The sequence below is a fragment of the Barbatula barbatula genome, assembly GCF_947034865.1.
Source record: "Barbatula barbatula genome assembly, chromosome: 2".
Classification (NCBI taxonomy): domain Eukaryota; kingdom Metazoa; phylum Chordata; class Actinopteri; order Cypriniformes; family Nemacheilidae; genus Barbatula; species Barbatula barbatula.
The window spans coordinates 18,371,048-18,386,522 of NC_136767.1; the positions used below are offsets into that span (position 1 = coordinate 18,371,048).

The 15,475-nt window shown below is 37.8% G+C and overlaps 1 protein-coding gene across 1 annotated transcript; it reads left to right on the top strand.

Moving 5' to 3' along the window:
* Positions 1–614: 614 nt before the first annotated feature.
* fbxw2 (F-box and WD repeat domain containing 2) lies at positions 615–10,245 on the top strand. The gene is made up of 7 exons (XM_079476289.1): positions 615–1,083; positions 1,501–2,010; positions 2,116–2,310; positions 2,433–2,566; positions 3,356–3,442; positions 6,335–6,504; positions 6,806–10,245. Exons 2-7 carry the CDS (start codon positions 1,521–1,523, stop codon positions 7,095–7,097), a joined length of 1,368 nt encoding a protein of 455 aa, XP_079332415.1. The 5' UTR covers positions 615–1,083; positions 1,501–1,520; the 3' UTR covers positions 7,098–10,245.
* The last annotated feature ends 5,230 nt before the right edge of the window (positions 10,246–15,475 follow it).

A 15,475-nucleotide genomic window follows, 5' to 3' on the forward strand; every position in this document is an offset into this window, starting at 1 on the left:
TATACTGTTTTAATTATAGGGTGAATTGTCCTAATATGGGACATTTTTTTTACATCTATGTATTGCAATGTGTATCCAAAGCATTAAATTAAAACCCAATACCATTTAAAAAAAACAGGACAGATCACACGATACTACAGCTTTTGGTAGCCCATAGTTTCACTTGCATTCATGCATTTATATGGGACCTACAAACACTAGACCTCATGTGTCCCACTTTCGGGCCACTCAACATGTATGCTGTATACTAAAATATACAATTTTATATTATGCCCTGTTCGTTTTTCTTGTTTGTTTTGGTCAGACTTTTTCTACCATGCAATTAAAATGAACGTGGTCTGAACTTTTCAATCTTAAAAGTTACAAAATAGCTGTCTTCTGTTAACCATACCCTAAATTTCTCAGTTAGTTGACATAGTGTTCCCCCTATTGGCCATGATACCACATGCAACGCATGAACACCTTATTTAAAATAACATATTCAAGCTTCAGCATCAAATTGGGTTGATGCCTTTTGACCATTATATTTTTGCAAGCGACATTTAATAAGTGCAAAAATTATGTTTCAGATCACGTTAAGGTTTGAAAAGTGACAGTGAGCGGACACTCCCCCTGACTTCCTCCCGCTCGTGTCCAATAGCTCATCCCGCAACTTCCTGTCGCTCTAATTCCTCTTGCTAACGGAGACACCTTATTTTAGCCTAGCCAGCTAACTGCATAAACAGAAGAAACAGCACGCGATCTTTAAATAACGTATGGTCGTACGTTTCAATAACACAGCCATTAAAATGTAAGCGAATAGCGAGTACGTGGATTTTCCGAGCCAGATCGGTTTCCGTTAGATTTACATTGAAGGTACTGTTATCATGCTAACCCTGGACTCAAGAGATTTGCTCGAAGGAAGCTAGCAGGGAGTTTCGTTGTTTTGCGTGTTGTTAGAATTAGACTTTTATCGAAAAAGGTCGGATTCCGAATCAGCTGTAAAACGAAAGCTTTCCTTTTGTACAGTGATATCGATTTGTGTTGACACCTGTAAGCTAGCAGCTAGCTGGCGTTTTACACACACTGATTCCACTGGAAATGGTGAGTGTTTTTTGCCCCTGGCTTTGTTTTTATGTTTGACTTACACGGGGGTCTGGGGGGGGTTATCACAAATATTTGTGTTGGGGGGGGGGGGGGTGTAGGAGCCAAACAGTGTAACCTAGCAAGCCTTGAAGTTTGTTTTGGTAATTGGGTTTAGAAACCTGATCATTTCAGAAACTGACAGGTTTTTGTGTAGCTGTTTTAGCATGAGCTGATTGTATTTATTGAAATCGTTGCACATTCCTTACTTGACAGTCAGAATATGTCTAGACGCACGCAGTTTACATTACCGAGGAGTGCTCTTTGTTTCACTGGCAGGTCATCAGTTTTTTCTGTGTTTTCTAACATTAGTTTGTCAATATTTATCACGTACAGATCCAGCTCATAAATGTACCTGTTCATTTGATCTGTCAACAGGTAGACGCCCTCATGTGCCCATGGAGAAGGCGGCTTTCGAGGGGTGGCTGGAGTCAGTATCCACCTCCTTCCTGGCGCTAAGCGACCAACAGCGCAACCAATCTCTGGACCACCTCATCTCGCTGAGTGGTGCCGCCCAGCTGCGACATCTTTCCAATGGACTGGAAACTCTTCTGAAGCGTGATTTCCTGCGCCTGTTGCCATTAGAGCTGGCCTTCTACCTTCTCCGTTGGCTAGACCCACAGACCCTGCTCACCTGCTGCCTGGTGTGCAAACAGTGGAATAAAGTCATCAATGCCTGTACTGAGGTTTGGCAGGGCGTGTGTCTAGACCTCGGCTGGCGCATTGATGAGTCTATCCAGGATGCTGTGCATTGGAAGGGTGTTTATCTGAAGGCCAAGCTACGCATGAAGCAGCTAAGGGAGGAGGATGCTTTTGAGACGAGCTCTCTCATTGGACACAGTGCTCGTGTATACGCTCTCTACTACCGGGATGGGCTGCTTTGTACAGGTTTAGTTTTTTGTTTAACCTGCTTAAGTTTTATCACAAAGTGTGGAACAAAATCAGTGGTTGTGTTATTATTGATTGACTAATCACAGAGGCATTCTCCTTCAGGTTCTGACGACCTGTCAGCCAAACTATGGGATGTTCGCACAGGGCAATGCATCTATGGCATCCAAACACACACTTGTGCCACCGTCAAATTTGATGAGCAGAAACTAGTGACCGGGTCTTTTGACAACACCATAGCATGCTGGGAATGGAGCACTGGTGCCAAAATCCAGCAATTTCGAGGGCACACAGGGGCAGGTGGGTGGAAAGCTCTTAAAGTTCTTCTAGAGCGTTATGTCACAAAGTTTCCCATGAACAATTCTAAGTAACATTTATTTTTCTTAAGATGTTAATATATGAACTATGTTCTGTTGTTACAGTATTCAGTATAGATTACAATGATGAACTGGACACCCTGGTCAGCGGTTCAGCCGACTTTACTGTAAAAGTCTGGTCCCTCTCTGCAGGGACTTGTGTAAACACTTTTACCGGGCATACAGAGTGGGTTACCAAGGTATGACTATATATAAATATTATTGAATCCTGAAAAACCATTGAAACATGTCATTAGAGATTTTTAATATGAAATTGATTTAATGTTCACAACAATTGTCATAATGAAGATTATTGTGTTCTTTGCCTTACATAAATAATAATTTGAACATAGGAATGAATTATATTACTATTTATTGCATATTCTGCTATAAATCGAATTTCCACTATGTTTCCAGGTATGTCCGAGTGCATGCTATGCTGTAATTTAAACTGATCAAAATATTAAGAAATTCTATTAAAATATTTGATGTTCTCTTTTTAATCGAATATTGATTGTAAAAATAAAGATTTTTGCGAAGGTCTCCCAGAAGTTAAGTTTGGGCCACACAATGATTATATTGTTGCCTCTGAAACCATCTTTATTTCTCTAAACAAAAGTTTTATATTCTTCTGTCATACTGTGTACATGACAATGTTGATTCTCGTTCCCGATTTAGGTAGTTTTCTAAATTTTATATTTTATGTTTTCAGGATTAAAATGTATGTATAATGAATATAAACTTCTTATGCATCATGGCATCAAGACATGCTATGATATTGACATTTTCATAGGATCATGGTAATGATGATTTTTAGATCTTGTTTAAAATACGTTTAAAATAATCAGTGAAAGTTCGGAAATTAATGGTAGAAGGGAAACCTTTTCATGTTTTAAATCATGTTTGTCATATGCTATGTTGTTTTTAAATTTGTTTTGGCAATCATTTGTCGGCACATTGTCTAACTGTGTGTTTGTTCCCTGCTTTAGGTACACCTTCAGAAAAGCCAAGTGGAGTCCATGATGCACAGTCCCGGGGACTATATACTACTGAGCGCTGATAAATATGAAATCAAGGTATTGTTTCTTATATAAAATATTCCTGATTTTAAATGTATGCAAAAGTCTCAAAATTCTGGCCTTTTTGATAGAATTTTCGACAAATAAATCTATATCTATGTAATCTATATTTTAAATGTATATAGTGCGGTATTGACCACCACCCAAATGATTGTATTAAGCTGCAATTTAAAGGTGGTTAGTTAAAATTCAGTTTAGTGAAGATCTGTTAACGTTATATACAGTGATGTAAATCATTATTTGATCCCCTGCTGATTTTGTAAGTTTGCCTGCTTACAAAGAAATAAAGGGTCTTAAAGTTTTATTGTAGGTTTATTTTATAGAAAGAATATAAAAAAAACAGGGGAAAATGAAATATAAGGGTTATAACATGATTTGCATTTCAGTCAGTGATATAAGTATTTGATCCCCGATCAAAACATAACTTTGTACTTTGTGGAGAAACCTTTGTTGGCAAGCACAGAGTTAAGACATTTCTGATTGTAGGTCACCAGGTTTGCATGTGTGTCAGGATACATTTTAGTCCTCTGTTAGTCTTTAAGGTTTCTTGGCTGTCGCTCAGCAATTCTGAGTTTCAACCTCCTTTACAGATTTTCTATAGGACTAGGGCAGGGGTATTCAATTGGTTCCAAGAGGTCCGGTCTTTATATTTTCTTCTAAACGGAGGTCTGGACAATATGTTTTTTTAATAAATAAATATTTAATCAATTTAGTCCAGTTGGATATTCTGTATAAAATATATGATCGTTTATCACGCCCTTTGTTTTATATTTTGATATGTCTAGCCTATGTATAGGCTCTGTGGTTTTAGGGGAATGCCCTCTAAAAGTCTGATAATTATTATTTGTAAATAAAAAAACTACTAGCAGCAAATGTAATGTTACAATTAAAATTATGAACAGAAAACAGAGTTACTAACTAAATTAGCCTTTGTCATCTTTTCACTTTCATACCAGAACTACTAAATAATTTCCCAATTAAAATGTTGTTCAAAATGTGAACCTGCATGTGAAAGCCCTGCAAAAGTCCTTCATAAAATCATCCTACAGAATATTTTAACAATATCTTCAATATTGACTGAATAATGCCAAAATCTTAGTGAAATCAATGCTTGAAATTAATCATTGATGCTTGTTTAAATTATCTATTTGATTATGAGATGTTAGCCTGGGTTTTCACAGGGTCACAAATGTTAACATGCTGACTAATAATGCTAATGCTAAATGTAGATAAAAAGTAATGGTTAATAAAATATCACAAATCTGGTTGAAAGGTTGGAGACGTATAGCAAACAGTTAATGGACTGACAGATACAAATGCTTTAATATTCGCTGCATTTTGTTTACTGTTGTGTGTCCATTTGCCTGCTCTGCGTGTCTGCATTAGTGTTGTTAAAATAACAACGTCTTTGGCGGGAGATAAGCAGTACGTGCGGAGCGGAAAGGGTTAAAATGAAGCTTGTTTGGCGCTAAATAAAGATATAAGAGGATATAGCGGCAAAAGTAAGTTAATGTAGGACATTTAATGTGCTTTTCCTTATGCCACTCTTTGGTTGTCTTTGCAATATGTTTTGGGTCTTTTTCAAATTAAAGACACATCCACGACCCATCTTCAGTGATCTAGTTAAGGGGAGGAGGTTCTCGTCCAAGATTTTACGGTACATGGGCCCGTCCCTCAGCCTGTCAGTGCGGTGAAGTCATCCTGTACCCGTAGCAGAGAAAAAGCCCAAAAGCAAAACGTTTCCAACAATGTGCTTCTCTGTAGGGATGGTGTTCTTGGGGTCATAGTCAGCATTTATTTCCCTCCAAAACAAGTAGTCAATTTTGCTCTCAACACTTTCGTAAAAAGCCTTTTCTGAATAATTTTTGGTGTTCATTGTCAAACTTCAGACGAGCCAGGCGGGCCTTCTTGGGCAGGAGGATCATGCGGGTGCTTCAGGATTTCAATCTATTGTGGCATAGCGTGCAGTGTTACCAATGGTTTGTTGGCTAACTGTGGTCCCAACTGTCTTGAGATCATTAACAAGCTTCTTCTGTGTAGTTTTAGGCTGATCTTTAACCTTTCTCATGATCATCTTTACCCCATTGGGGAAATCTTGCAGGGAGCTCCAGACCAAGGGCAATTGATTATTTCCAAATAATCGCACCAACAGTTGTCTCCTCACCAAGCCTCTGTCAAGGGTTTTGCAGATTACACTGCTGGCTCCAAAAGAGAGCAGGATCTCATTGAGCCCCATGTTAGAATGGCCAACTTTACAGCAGAAAAAAACATGTTTACTGCCTGGTACAAAAACTTATTTTGGTCTATATAGCTAATTTTATCTTTCATAACAACTGTGAGGGGGAGAATTTTTTTTACAACTCACCCATTTAACTTATATTAAGCCTTAAAATTCAGCAAAAATAGGTATGTGGCCACTTGAGTGACAAGTGGTTTCAGCAAACCAGACGCCTCTCCTCCAACCTCGTCCCGCCTCTTTGCCCATTTACGATTATCCATGAGGGGCACGTTTCTAAGATGGCGACGGCCGGCTCTGCTCACTTTAAACTTCAAAACTGCTCATCAGAAACCTACAGATGATGTCACGGACACCACGTCTTTATTTTATACAGTCCATGCACATAACCAATCTGTGGAGCCAGAATTCTTACTGGTTGGTAGGGGATCAAATACTTATTTCACTGACTGAAATGCAAATCAATTTATAACCTTTACATACATTTTCCCACGGATCTTTTGGTTGATATTCGGTTTTTATCAGTTAAAATAAAACTACCATACAAATTATAGACCCTTCATTTCTTTGTAAGCAGGCAAAATTAGCAGGGGATCAAATAATAATTTCCCTCACTGAAGGAGAAATGTAAAGGTCTGTGTCTTTTTTACTAGGTTTGGCCAATAGGTCGTGAGATCAACTGTAAATGTTTAAAGACCCTATTCGTGTCAGAAGACCGCAGTGTCTGCTTGCAGCCACGATTACAGTTTGATGGCCGCTACGTTGTGTGTAGTTCAGACTTGGGCATCTACCAGTGGGACTTTGCAAGTTTTGATGTTGTCAGGTAAATTTATCATTTATGAATTTATTTATAGACCTTTAATTAACCTAAAATGATTCTTATGTTAATAATATTATTCACTAATAGTCAATATTCAGATATTGTGGTCAGGCCCTCAACAACGCTTGCTATTCTCCTCCCCTCTGTGTTTGCGTGTGTACGAGCGCCTCTTTGGCTTTTAACAGATTCACCCCTTTTATATTATCAGAGAGGATATTGTCACTAATATCCCCACTGTATATTTTATATATGTGTTACAAGAGAGAATGTGGTTTAATGCACTGATGTTTCTATATTCACACAGAGTCATCAAACCACAGCAGGACCCCTCCAGCATCTCTCTGCTTAGTTTTGGCGAGGTCTTTGCTCTCCTCTTTGACAACAACTATCTTTATGTCATGGACTTGAGGACAGAGGTCATCGTGGGCCGTTGGCCACTACCAGCCTACCGCAAATCCAAACGTGGCTCTAGTTTCTTACCAGGCGTCACCTCTTGGCTCAATGGACTGGATAGTAAGAATGACGCGGGCCTTGTGTTTGCCACCAGTATGCCTGATCATAGCATTCATCTGGTTCTGTGGCGAGAGAATGGGTAGAAACTCTTAGGTTAATACAAAGCTCTGCGGACAAGGCAAAATGAGAAAAGGGTGCTCTAAATTTAGGAAAAAAGCGTTAAAAGCCAACTAAGTTAGATAATGCATGGACCAAAGTGTGTTCCTCCTCCTTGCTTTCGTTGCTATTTGCGTTGAGGTTGATGCTTCACTCTATTGAGTCACTTGCAGACTGCACATTCCACGCTTATTCACTTTACCATTCAAGGATTTTAAAAGCCGAGCATATAGCTTCTACCATATTTTGAATAATCAGAGGTTTTTTGTCTTCAGATTTGAAAAAAGTTCCTCGTTCGTTTAATGTTTGCCTCTCTTTGAGAAAGCTAGTAAATTGCAACTGCATCACCAGAGAGGAGATCGCTCCAGCAAGCACGATGAGTAGAGTTAGCTATTTTTCTACAGCACAATCACACATGAAGTACTTTTTGTTTGAATGTTATATTTTCAACTCATTTGCATTTAGAGGTCAAACATTTTGGACACAGAAATGTTGCCTTAAAGCCTTTATTTTTTCCCTTGAAGAAGTTCAGCGTTTAAAGACCTCAGTGTTTAAAGGCGCTGGTTTGTGCACCGAACGACATTTTCCTGAGTCTTGAAAAGACTAAAAATGCTGTGCGATCTAATCAAGCGGGTTTTGTTTGAAAGTCATTATTGCTGTTACTCAACCTTTTTCATTTTTCATTCAGTTTATTGGTCATGTGCCTTTCTGTTTTAACACTTTAAACCAATTGCGATTACAGTACATCACAAATGAAGAAATCTAATGTTGCAAACCTCCCTCAGTCAGAGAAAAAGTTTTCTTTCTTTTTTTTAACCTAATGTATTCAACACTGTTAGTCTTACCAATTTTAGCCAGACTAGATCACTTGAAAGTGTTTCTCGTGAATTTCATGAATGTTCATTTTTAATCCTTATTTTTAACGGCGTATCTTATTTTGCATAATCCAGGGCTAACCAGCCATTGTTACTTTGCACACCAGTGCTCTAGCGGAGTCTGTAGTTCTGTATCCCACTGGAAAAAAAAGTTGTTTCGTTTTCCTAAACCATTAAACATAAGCTGAGTTTTTACTTTAATGATTTTCACTTTTGCTCATGAGTAATGAAAACAAGTATAGTTGTCTTAACTAACTTCTGCATTGGGAGGGGTAACAATGTCTGTATGCACTGGTCATGTGTTACTTCACTGAAATGCAAACCTCACTCATACTCAAAAAAGCAGCAATGCCATCCATTCATTCATGTTTAGCAGAATTCAGGTCTGTTGTTTGTATAACAAAATATTATGCTGTCTTTCAATTAAATGACAGTAGTTAATGGTGGATGATGACTGTTTATGAATCAAGCTTTGTCCTTAATATTGTTACTTTTTCTGTGTAGCTTTTTGGTTTCGTACACTTATGCAAAAGCAAAACCAGTTGAGTGTTGCAGTGGCCTTTTTTTACTTCGAGAGGCATGTTTCTACCTTTTTGCTCACTAGAGGGCAGCACTATTAGAACCATTTGAGAATAGATCCATAATAATGACTTCTAAACTGAAGTAATTGGCAGATACAAAAAATAAGAGAGTTCAAATTAGAAATTGAGGGGATAGAAGTGTGTTTTAGTTGTAATCAAATGTTAAGAAAGATAACTTGAAAAGGTGAGTTATGGATAGTTGGTGTCATTCTTTGGTTGGACAAGTATTTCACTGTGTCACCTTTGTCTGGTCTTTTTGAGTCACCAAACACAGACCATCTAATGTACTTTTGAATTCAGTTCAGCCTTACTTTTAGTGGAAAATAAAAATGCACCAAAAACATTAAGCAAAGTTAAAAAACTAAACAATGCTTTGAAGAAAGAGACATTTAGGCAGACTTATTTGGCAAATTTGCTGCAGTTTGTATGTTGATTTTAGACATTCCAGGTCACGATATCCTTTCAATCAATCCGCTCAACTTTTTTCCTTGGCATAGTTGTCTCTCAGCTAATTAATATTCCCTCTTTCTTTTCCCTCGGGCTCCCATTCATGCTCCTCCCTCAGCTCTTACAAATCCCATTGGATGGAATTAAATCCAAAAGAATAACATTGCATGTGTCTCTCTCTTACCCTCTTTCTCTTCCTCTCTGTCTCCGTGCCAGAGCAGTATTAATGGCCCATTTGGTCTAAGCGCTCCCAATTATTCCATTTTGCAATTCGTCGAGCTTTTTTGTTCCTGAGTAGAACAAGCTTTTTTATAAAACTTGAAAAGGAATTTTGGAAATGTGGCTTTATTCTAGTTAATGTATAAGTAAAGAATGGAATATCCCTACCAACAAGTTCCTTACACGTTTGCTCTGGAATGATCAACACACTTCACTGAAGGAGAATCTACAATATGAAGGATAAGGATACATTTTTGAAAAGTCAACAAAGCCCTCAAAGGGAATAGTTTCTTGTTGTTTCAGTGCAGAAGGACTTTGCTTTCCAAGACCACCCACGCTAAAAGATTTATGTCATTATGTGATGAAACCACAAGCAATTGCAATGCAAAGGAGCCCTTTGATTAACTCCATATGCTCAGAATCCAATTTCAATGCACAGCGCACAGCGTATTCGTTCTGATGAGAGAAGTCTTTGCTAATCCTAAAAGATTTGTTCGCGTTTAATTACGAGCTCTAAACACTGAAAACGCATGTCTGCATTTATGCAATGTTTCTATTATGGGATGAGAAAACGCACACATACATACACACGCTGGTGTTTATTTTCAACCTACCCACAAACCAAACATGATTACAAGTCTTACAGTCAATATTTAGATATTGTGGTCAGGCCCTCAACCACACTCCCTATTCTCCTCCCCTCTGTGTTTGCGTGTGTACGAGCGGCTGTTTGGCTTTTAACAGATTCACCCCTTTTATATCATCAGAGAGGAGGTTGTCTTCTCTCTTGTACTGCCTTGTCGGAACTCTCTGTTGTCTTTACTTTCCTGCACAGATTTTTTGTCATTATTAGAAATTTCAACATTCGTTGTCATCTCATGGTTGGCACATGTTGTGCTCTGCTGCACATGTGGGTCACACAAGTTTGAGTCTACTCATGATGTTTCCCAGACTTCTCTGCATTATTTACCATCCTATGTCTGCCTTTCTTCAACAAATGTTCACTACTTTTTATATTAACGTGTCTGCTCTCTTTTTTTTGCTGTAACGTGGTGTTCTTGTGTTGACACAAATGGTGACGGTTACAGGTTAAAATATATTCTGACAAGTAATACTTGACCGACTTTTACTATGATATATGTAAGCATAATCCAGTCTTGTACAGCCTCTGTTATATGCAAAAACGTTTCGTCTGTGAATGGTGAGCTCAGGACCCAAACAATTCTCTCCTCCCCTCTCTCCAGCCCCCATTGGGTAGACAATAGATCTTTCACACTAGCCAGCCTGCATGATTGGCTTACGGTAAAAAAAACACTCGGGCCTCGTGGGAACTTTCTAGCCTAGATGATAATCGGAGGGAGAGATACGGGATACAATGGGCAACAGAGACCTTATTTACATCTCATATCCCCTCCTAAAATAAATCAACAACAACATGGACCTAATGAGAAAACCGGGGTGCAATTACACGTAATACTGTGCTCATATTAAGCTGTTCAGGAACTGCATTACTTGTTTTGGTCCACATGGTAGTTTTTTAGAGAGGTTTGCTCCCAAAAAGAATAAAGGGTTGTTTAAGGGACTGGCTTGTGTATAGAGGGTTTCAGCAATATTAACAAACATAATGCAGCCCAAATTTACAACCGTTGAATGAATGATTCTGTGGAGAACCTTTTATTGAACCTTTTCAATAGTTTCACATAGATATCCTTAAAAGCTGTGTGTGTTGTTTGGAAAATGCTAACTTTAGCCTGCTAGCAGTAAAATCACGATGCCTCACTCTCTGCGAAATGCCATTAAAAGCCACACCTCCTTTAAGGTCACAGTACTAAGTAAAGAAAATTACAGTAACAAACGTTAACAAAAGAGTTTTAAAATGGTATTAGATGCAGCAAGTTTTGTAGCATAACGTGTGAGAGTTTTTCTTATGCCAGGGCTTCCACAATGAGAGTTTGTTTGGCTCCAATGAAGATCTCTTTATGGAGCCAAGTAACCACTTGTTGGTTTATGTTTAGAAATACTTTAGAAACTTTTGGCACTCGACAAAATTTCATATTAATATAGTAATGCGGTTTGTTGCATAACACCAATTAATTAGCTTCCAACACTGCTTTGTGTGAGGGAAAAACTGAACATTTTATTGGAGATTTACTGTACATTATTCAAAATAAATAATTGTATATTCTGCTATTTTCATTTTAACAAAATGAGGACCCGGGCGACCACAAGGTTTAAAGGGATACATTCTGTCATCATTTACTCACCTTCGGGTTCTTCCAAATCTGTATAAATGTCTTTGTTCTGATGAACACAGAGAAAGATATTTACAGTATGGAGGACAGGATGTTTTTCTCATATATGATTCATATATGATACGTTCTGATAACCTAGATGACATAAGCATCACGTCACAGTCTTTGAACTTTAAAGCTATGCTGCGTATAGTTCAACAGATGGTTCTTATATTGAGAACTTTAGAGATGGTCTTTTCAATACAAACCCTTCGAAAGAGCTGCAACACCTCATTCTGAAACATTTGCTTAAGATATGAAAGAGAAACCAGACGGTTAAACAAATACAGAGCAGTGAAAGTCATGATGGAGAGACTGTCAACAGCTGTTTCCATTAAAGCAGAAAGAAGAGGCCTGTTGGAGCCAGCTAATATTATAGTGTGCTTTCAATGTGCCTTCGAGAGCTTCTTGTAGAGGGAGGTCCTGATGAATACGCTTTTGGCAATAAAGCTTGAGTGTGTGTAATCATTTATGACAGTGGTGGAGACGGGGAGACTGGGAGCTTCTTATGAGAGCTGAAAAAGCCATGCGTCTTCTTTCCAAACAAAACCTCAGCATTCCTTCTCTAAAGCTCTTATGACTTATTGTCACTGTGGGTAATTGTATGCACAAAAGGGTTGTTTTGATTAAAAAAATAAAATGCTGTGTTAGAGTTTCATCTGTAGGTTTGTGTTGTAATTTCAATTGAACAACAAAAAAGTTAATTCAGCCTGATCTCACGGAAAACAAATACCTTGGGTTTTGATTTGATATGTAAGGGATAATGTACAGGCAGTATGATCAGGACCCGACACAAAGCGGATGTTCATGTATCACACTGAAGGGGCTTATTTCGTGATATCAGTTGGCTGCTGGTACATTATCCGGCTTATTACACGGCTACTTGGCACATGAAAAAAAACTGGACATGAAATGTGAATTGGAAATATTTTACTGTATAAGCTCATTTTTACTGATTGCAGACCTTCCGTGAGGAAAGGCTTTTTACTTTCGGTTTTGAGGTAAGAAACAATAGAAATGTCACGAACAGGCAGTTTGATTTAATAATTTGTAAATGTAATGTCATATATGTTATTAAAAGACATATTTACATTTAATTGGAACATAAAAAACCTTACTACTTCCGGGTTACCGTGTGTTATTAGTTTTGAGAGGTGGTTGTCTGGGAATAACAAACCTGCAAATGTCACAGATGGCCAATCAGAATCAAGCATTCCAATGAGCTGTGTAATAAAAATGTATGATTAACCTTACAAAACAAATAATGAAGCCCCTGACTTTAAACCAAACATCCATGTGTGAATGAGTATTGTATTGATAGTTTTATGAAATTTTGACTTTTTTCTCTGTGTTGGTATTGGAATTGGATAAAGTTTACTATAAATATAAAACTGCTTAAAGTTGTAAAGAGTTGAGCAGTTGCATTAGAATACATCTGAGTGCAAAAATTTGGCTTACTCCAGCTCTGGCTTTCAACCAACACTGACGTGATTCAGCTGCATGCTTTGCTTTCTTGTTTAAAATGAGAAAAATAATTATGTGCGCAAAGACTGCAATCATTTTTTCTTTACATATTTGTAGTGCTCTTGTTTTTTCCTTATTAATACATATTTATTTATTAAGGTCTTTCCACTGTTTCTTTAAGTTCTCCCTGATCCCAACCCTGAGCTACAATGTAGCAACCACTTTGAAAGCTCAGCAAGAGGGACGTCGAACTCCAGAGAGAGATTCTGAATACATTTTACAGCAGTGCACTACGCAACAGTAATGGCCTCACCAGATTGAACAGTTTCATCCTTTGTGAGGAGTGGATCTCTAAATCCTCTGTAACAGAGGGAAAACGTGCAGGGATCACTATTTTGCAAAATTGTATTATATTTTGTATGACACATTGAATTGTCATGTTGGTTTAAAACAGCGTTTTTAAATTCAGAAATCTAATAGTATGTCATCTTATTGGTACTTTGTCTAACAGGCCAAGCAACACAGTTTGCAGAACACACTACACAGCGCCTCAATCAAAGAAAAATGGAACCATATAGAATATAAGAACACAAAACCTATAGAGCAAGTTTAGCTTTAGGTTTCTTACTGCCTTACTGTACTGTAGAATTTCGGGCGTTTTAAGATAATTTGCATGAGACTGTTTGCCCTTTTTTTCCTCCCAAATGAATCAACTAATCTCTCTCTCTCTCTAATTGGCAAAATGGGAAAACATTAGAAAGTGGGGGTAGGGTGAAAGGCATTTTGGCCAGCTGCCAAAGCTTTGTGGTTTGAGTACAGCAGTGTGATGAGGTCAGTGTTCCATGGAATAACAGTCTTCTCTGTTTCCCCCAAATTGTTGCTTCTTATTCTGCCGAACTGGGCCAGGTGATGAAAATCTTCGGACTGGGAGATGAAAAACTCAATTTCTGAATAATTCCAAACTGGTGTTTGTTATAATGTGTGTTCTAAATACAATACCAGTATACTGAGATGTATTACACCCATCAAAACGCATGCTATCACAATTTTGAGCATGAACAGGCTAGTGCTTTTGTGTAACGGTGTAGTATGTAATGAGGGAATGTTTTGGGTGACAAAAGAAGGAGAGAGGATAGCCACATGTGTTGTAACAGCTGTTGTCTTATTCTGTAGGGAGTGAAACCGACCAGAGAGGTTCAAAGGATTGCTTGTGCGATAATAACCTTTACTGCAGACCAAATGTTATGAACAGGCAGGTCTGAAGGAACAGAGTTTGAATTATAAAGTAATGATCAACAGATCTTGAATCAGAGCATTGATCTATTAAACGGTCAAATTCAACGCATGGCTCTATTTGGCCAAATGATAACATGGTCTGTAAAATGGCTTTTACATGTGGTATTGATTTGTCATAAAAAACACTACAACATATAATCTGTAATGTAACATTATGACTAAAAACCCCTTCAGACTGCGTGTGATAGAGCAACGTGATTGTGAGACTCGATGACGTGCTTGAATACAAACTTTTCACAGTGATGCAACCAAAGTCGCATACTTTCTTACTATATAGTAGGCGAAAATGAGTCATGGGTAGTATGTCCGAAACCGCAGTATGAGCAAAGGTTAAATTTCTAAAGGTAATATAGTGAAACATTTTAAGGCGGCGGTCCGTTTTTAATGTAAGTTCAAATAAATTTATTTCTTCTTTATGTTTTTATAAACTCTCACGCATAGTTTGTTGTTAAAATGTCAAAGGTCAAAAAACATATGGGTCACACACACATACTACATCCCCATCATACTGTATAGAACTACTGTTTTAACAGCTGATAGTTAGGTACTTATTTAAATTCAGTATGTACTGTCACAGAATGCGATTTCGGATGCAGTGATCCTCAACCCCCAAACTATCACATTAATGCCTGACGCGAGTTTGCGTATAAGCGTGTCTTTGCATTGACTTGTAATTTACTCACGCAAACTGCTTAATTCGCGTTTGGTGTGAACCCAGCATAAGAGACAATATGTTCACAAAAAAGTTGTTATTGTCAATGTAGCTATAACTTATTAGAAGCATAACTGTTAAAGTCATCAAGCTATCTGAATATTGCTAATTCAGAATAGGGATGAGATATGCAATTCACATGATAGACAAAATTGTTCAATAGGTTGTTTGCAATCACGTGGAGGGCAGCAAGTGTTTCTTAATGTTATGTTATGTTTATGTTGTAACATTGTTTTGTAATAGCAAAATGTTCAATAAAGCATTAATACAAATATATACTGTACTGATGCACCCTTTCCATATTGTTTAAGTTCGGACCGCCTCCTTCACAGTGACGTCAGAAACCACAACAACTAATCGGACCAATAGTAAGATGCATGCATACACCAGAGTTATGAGCAACTGAGCGGATACACGGAGGGACTTCTTATTAAAACTGTTGTCCGGTTAGTGCGTTGGATTCTTTAAGCTTTGTTTAAA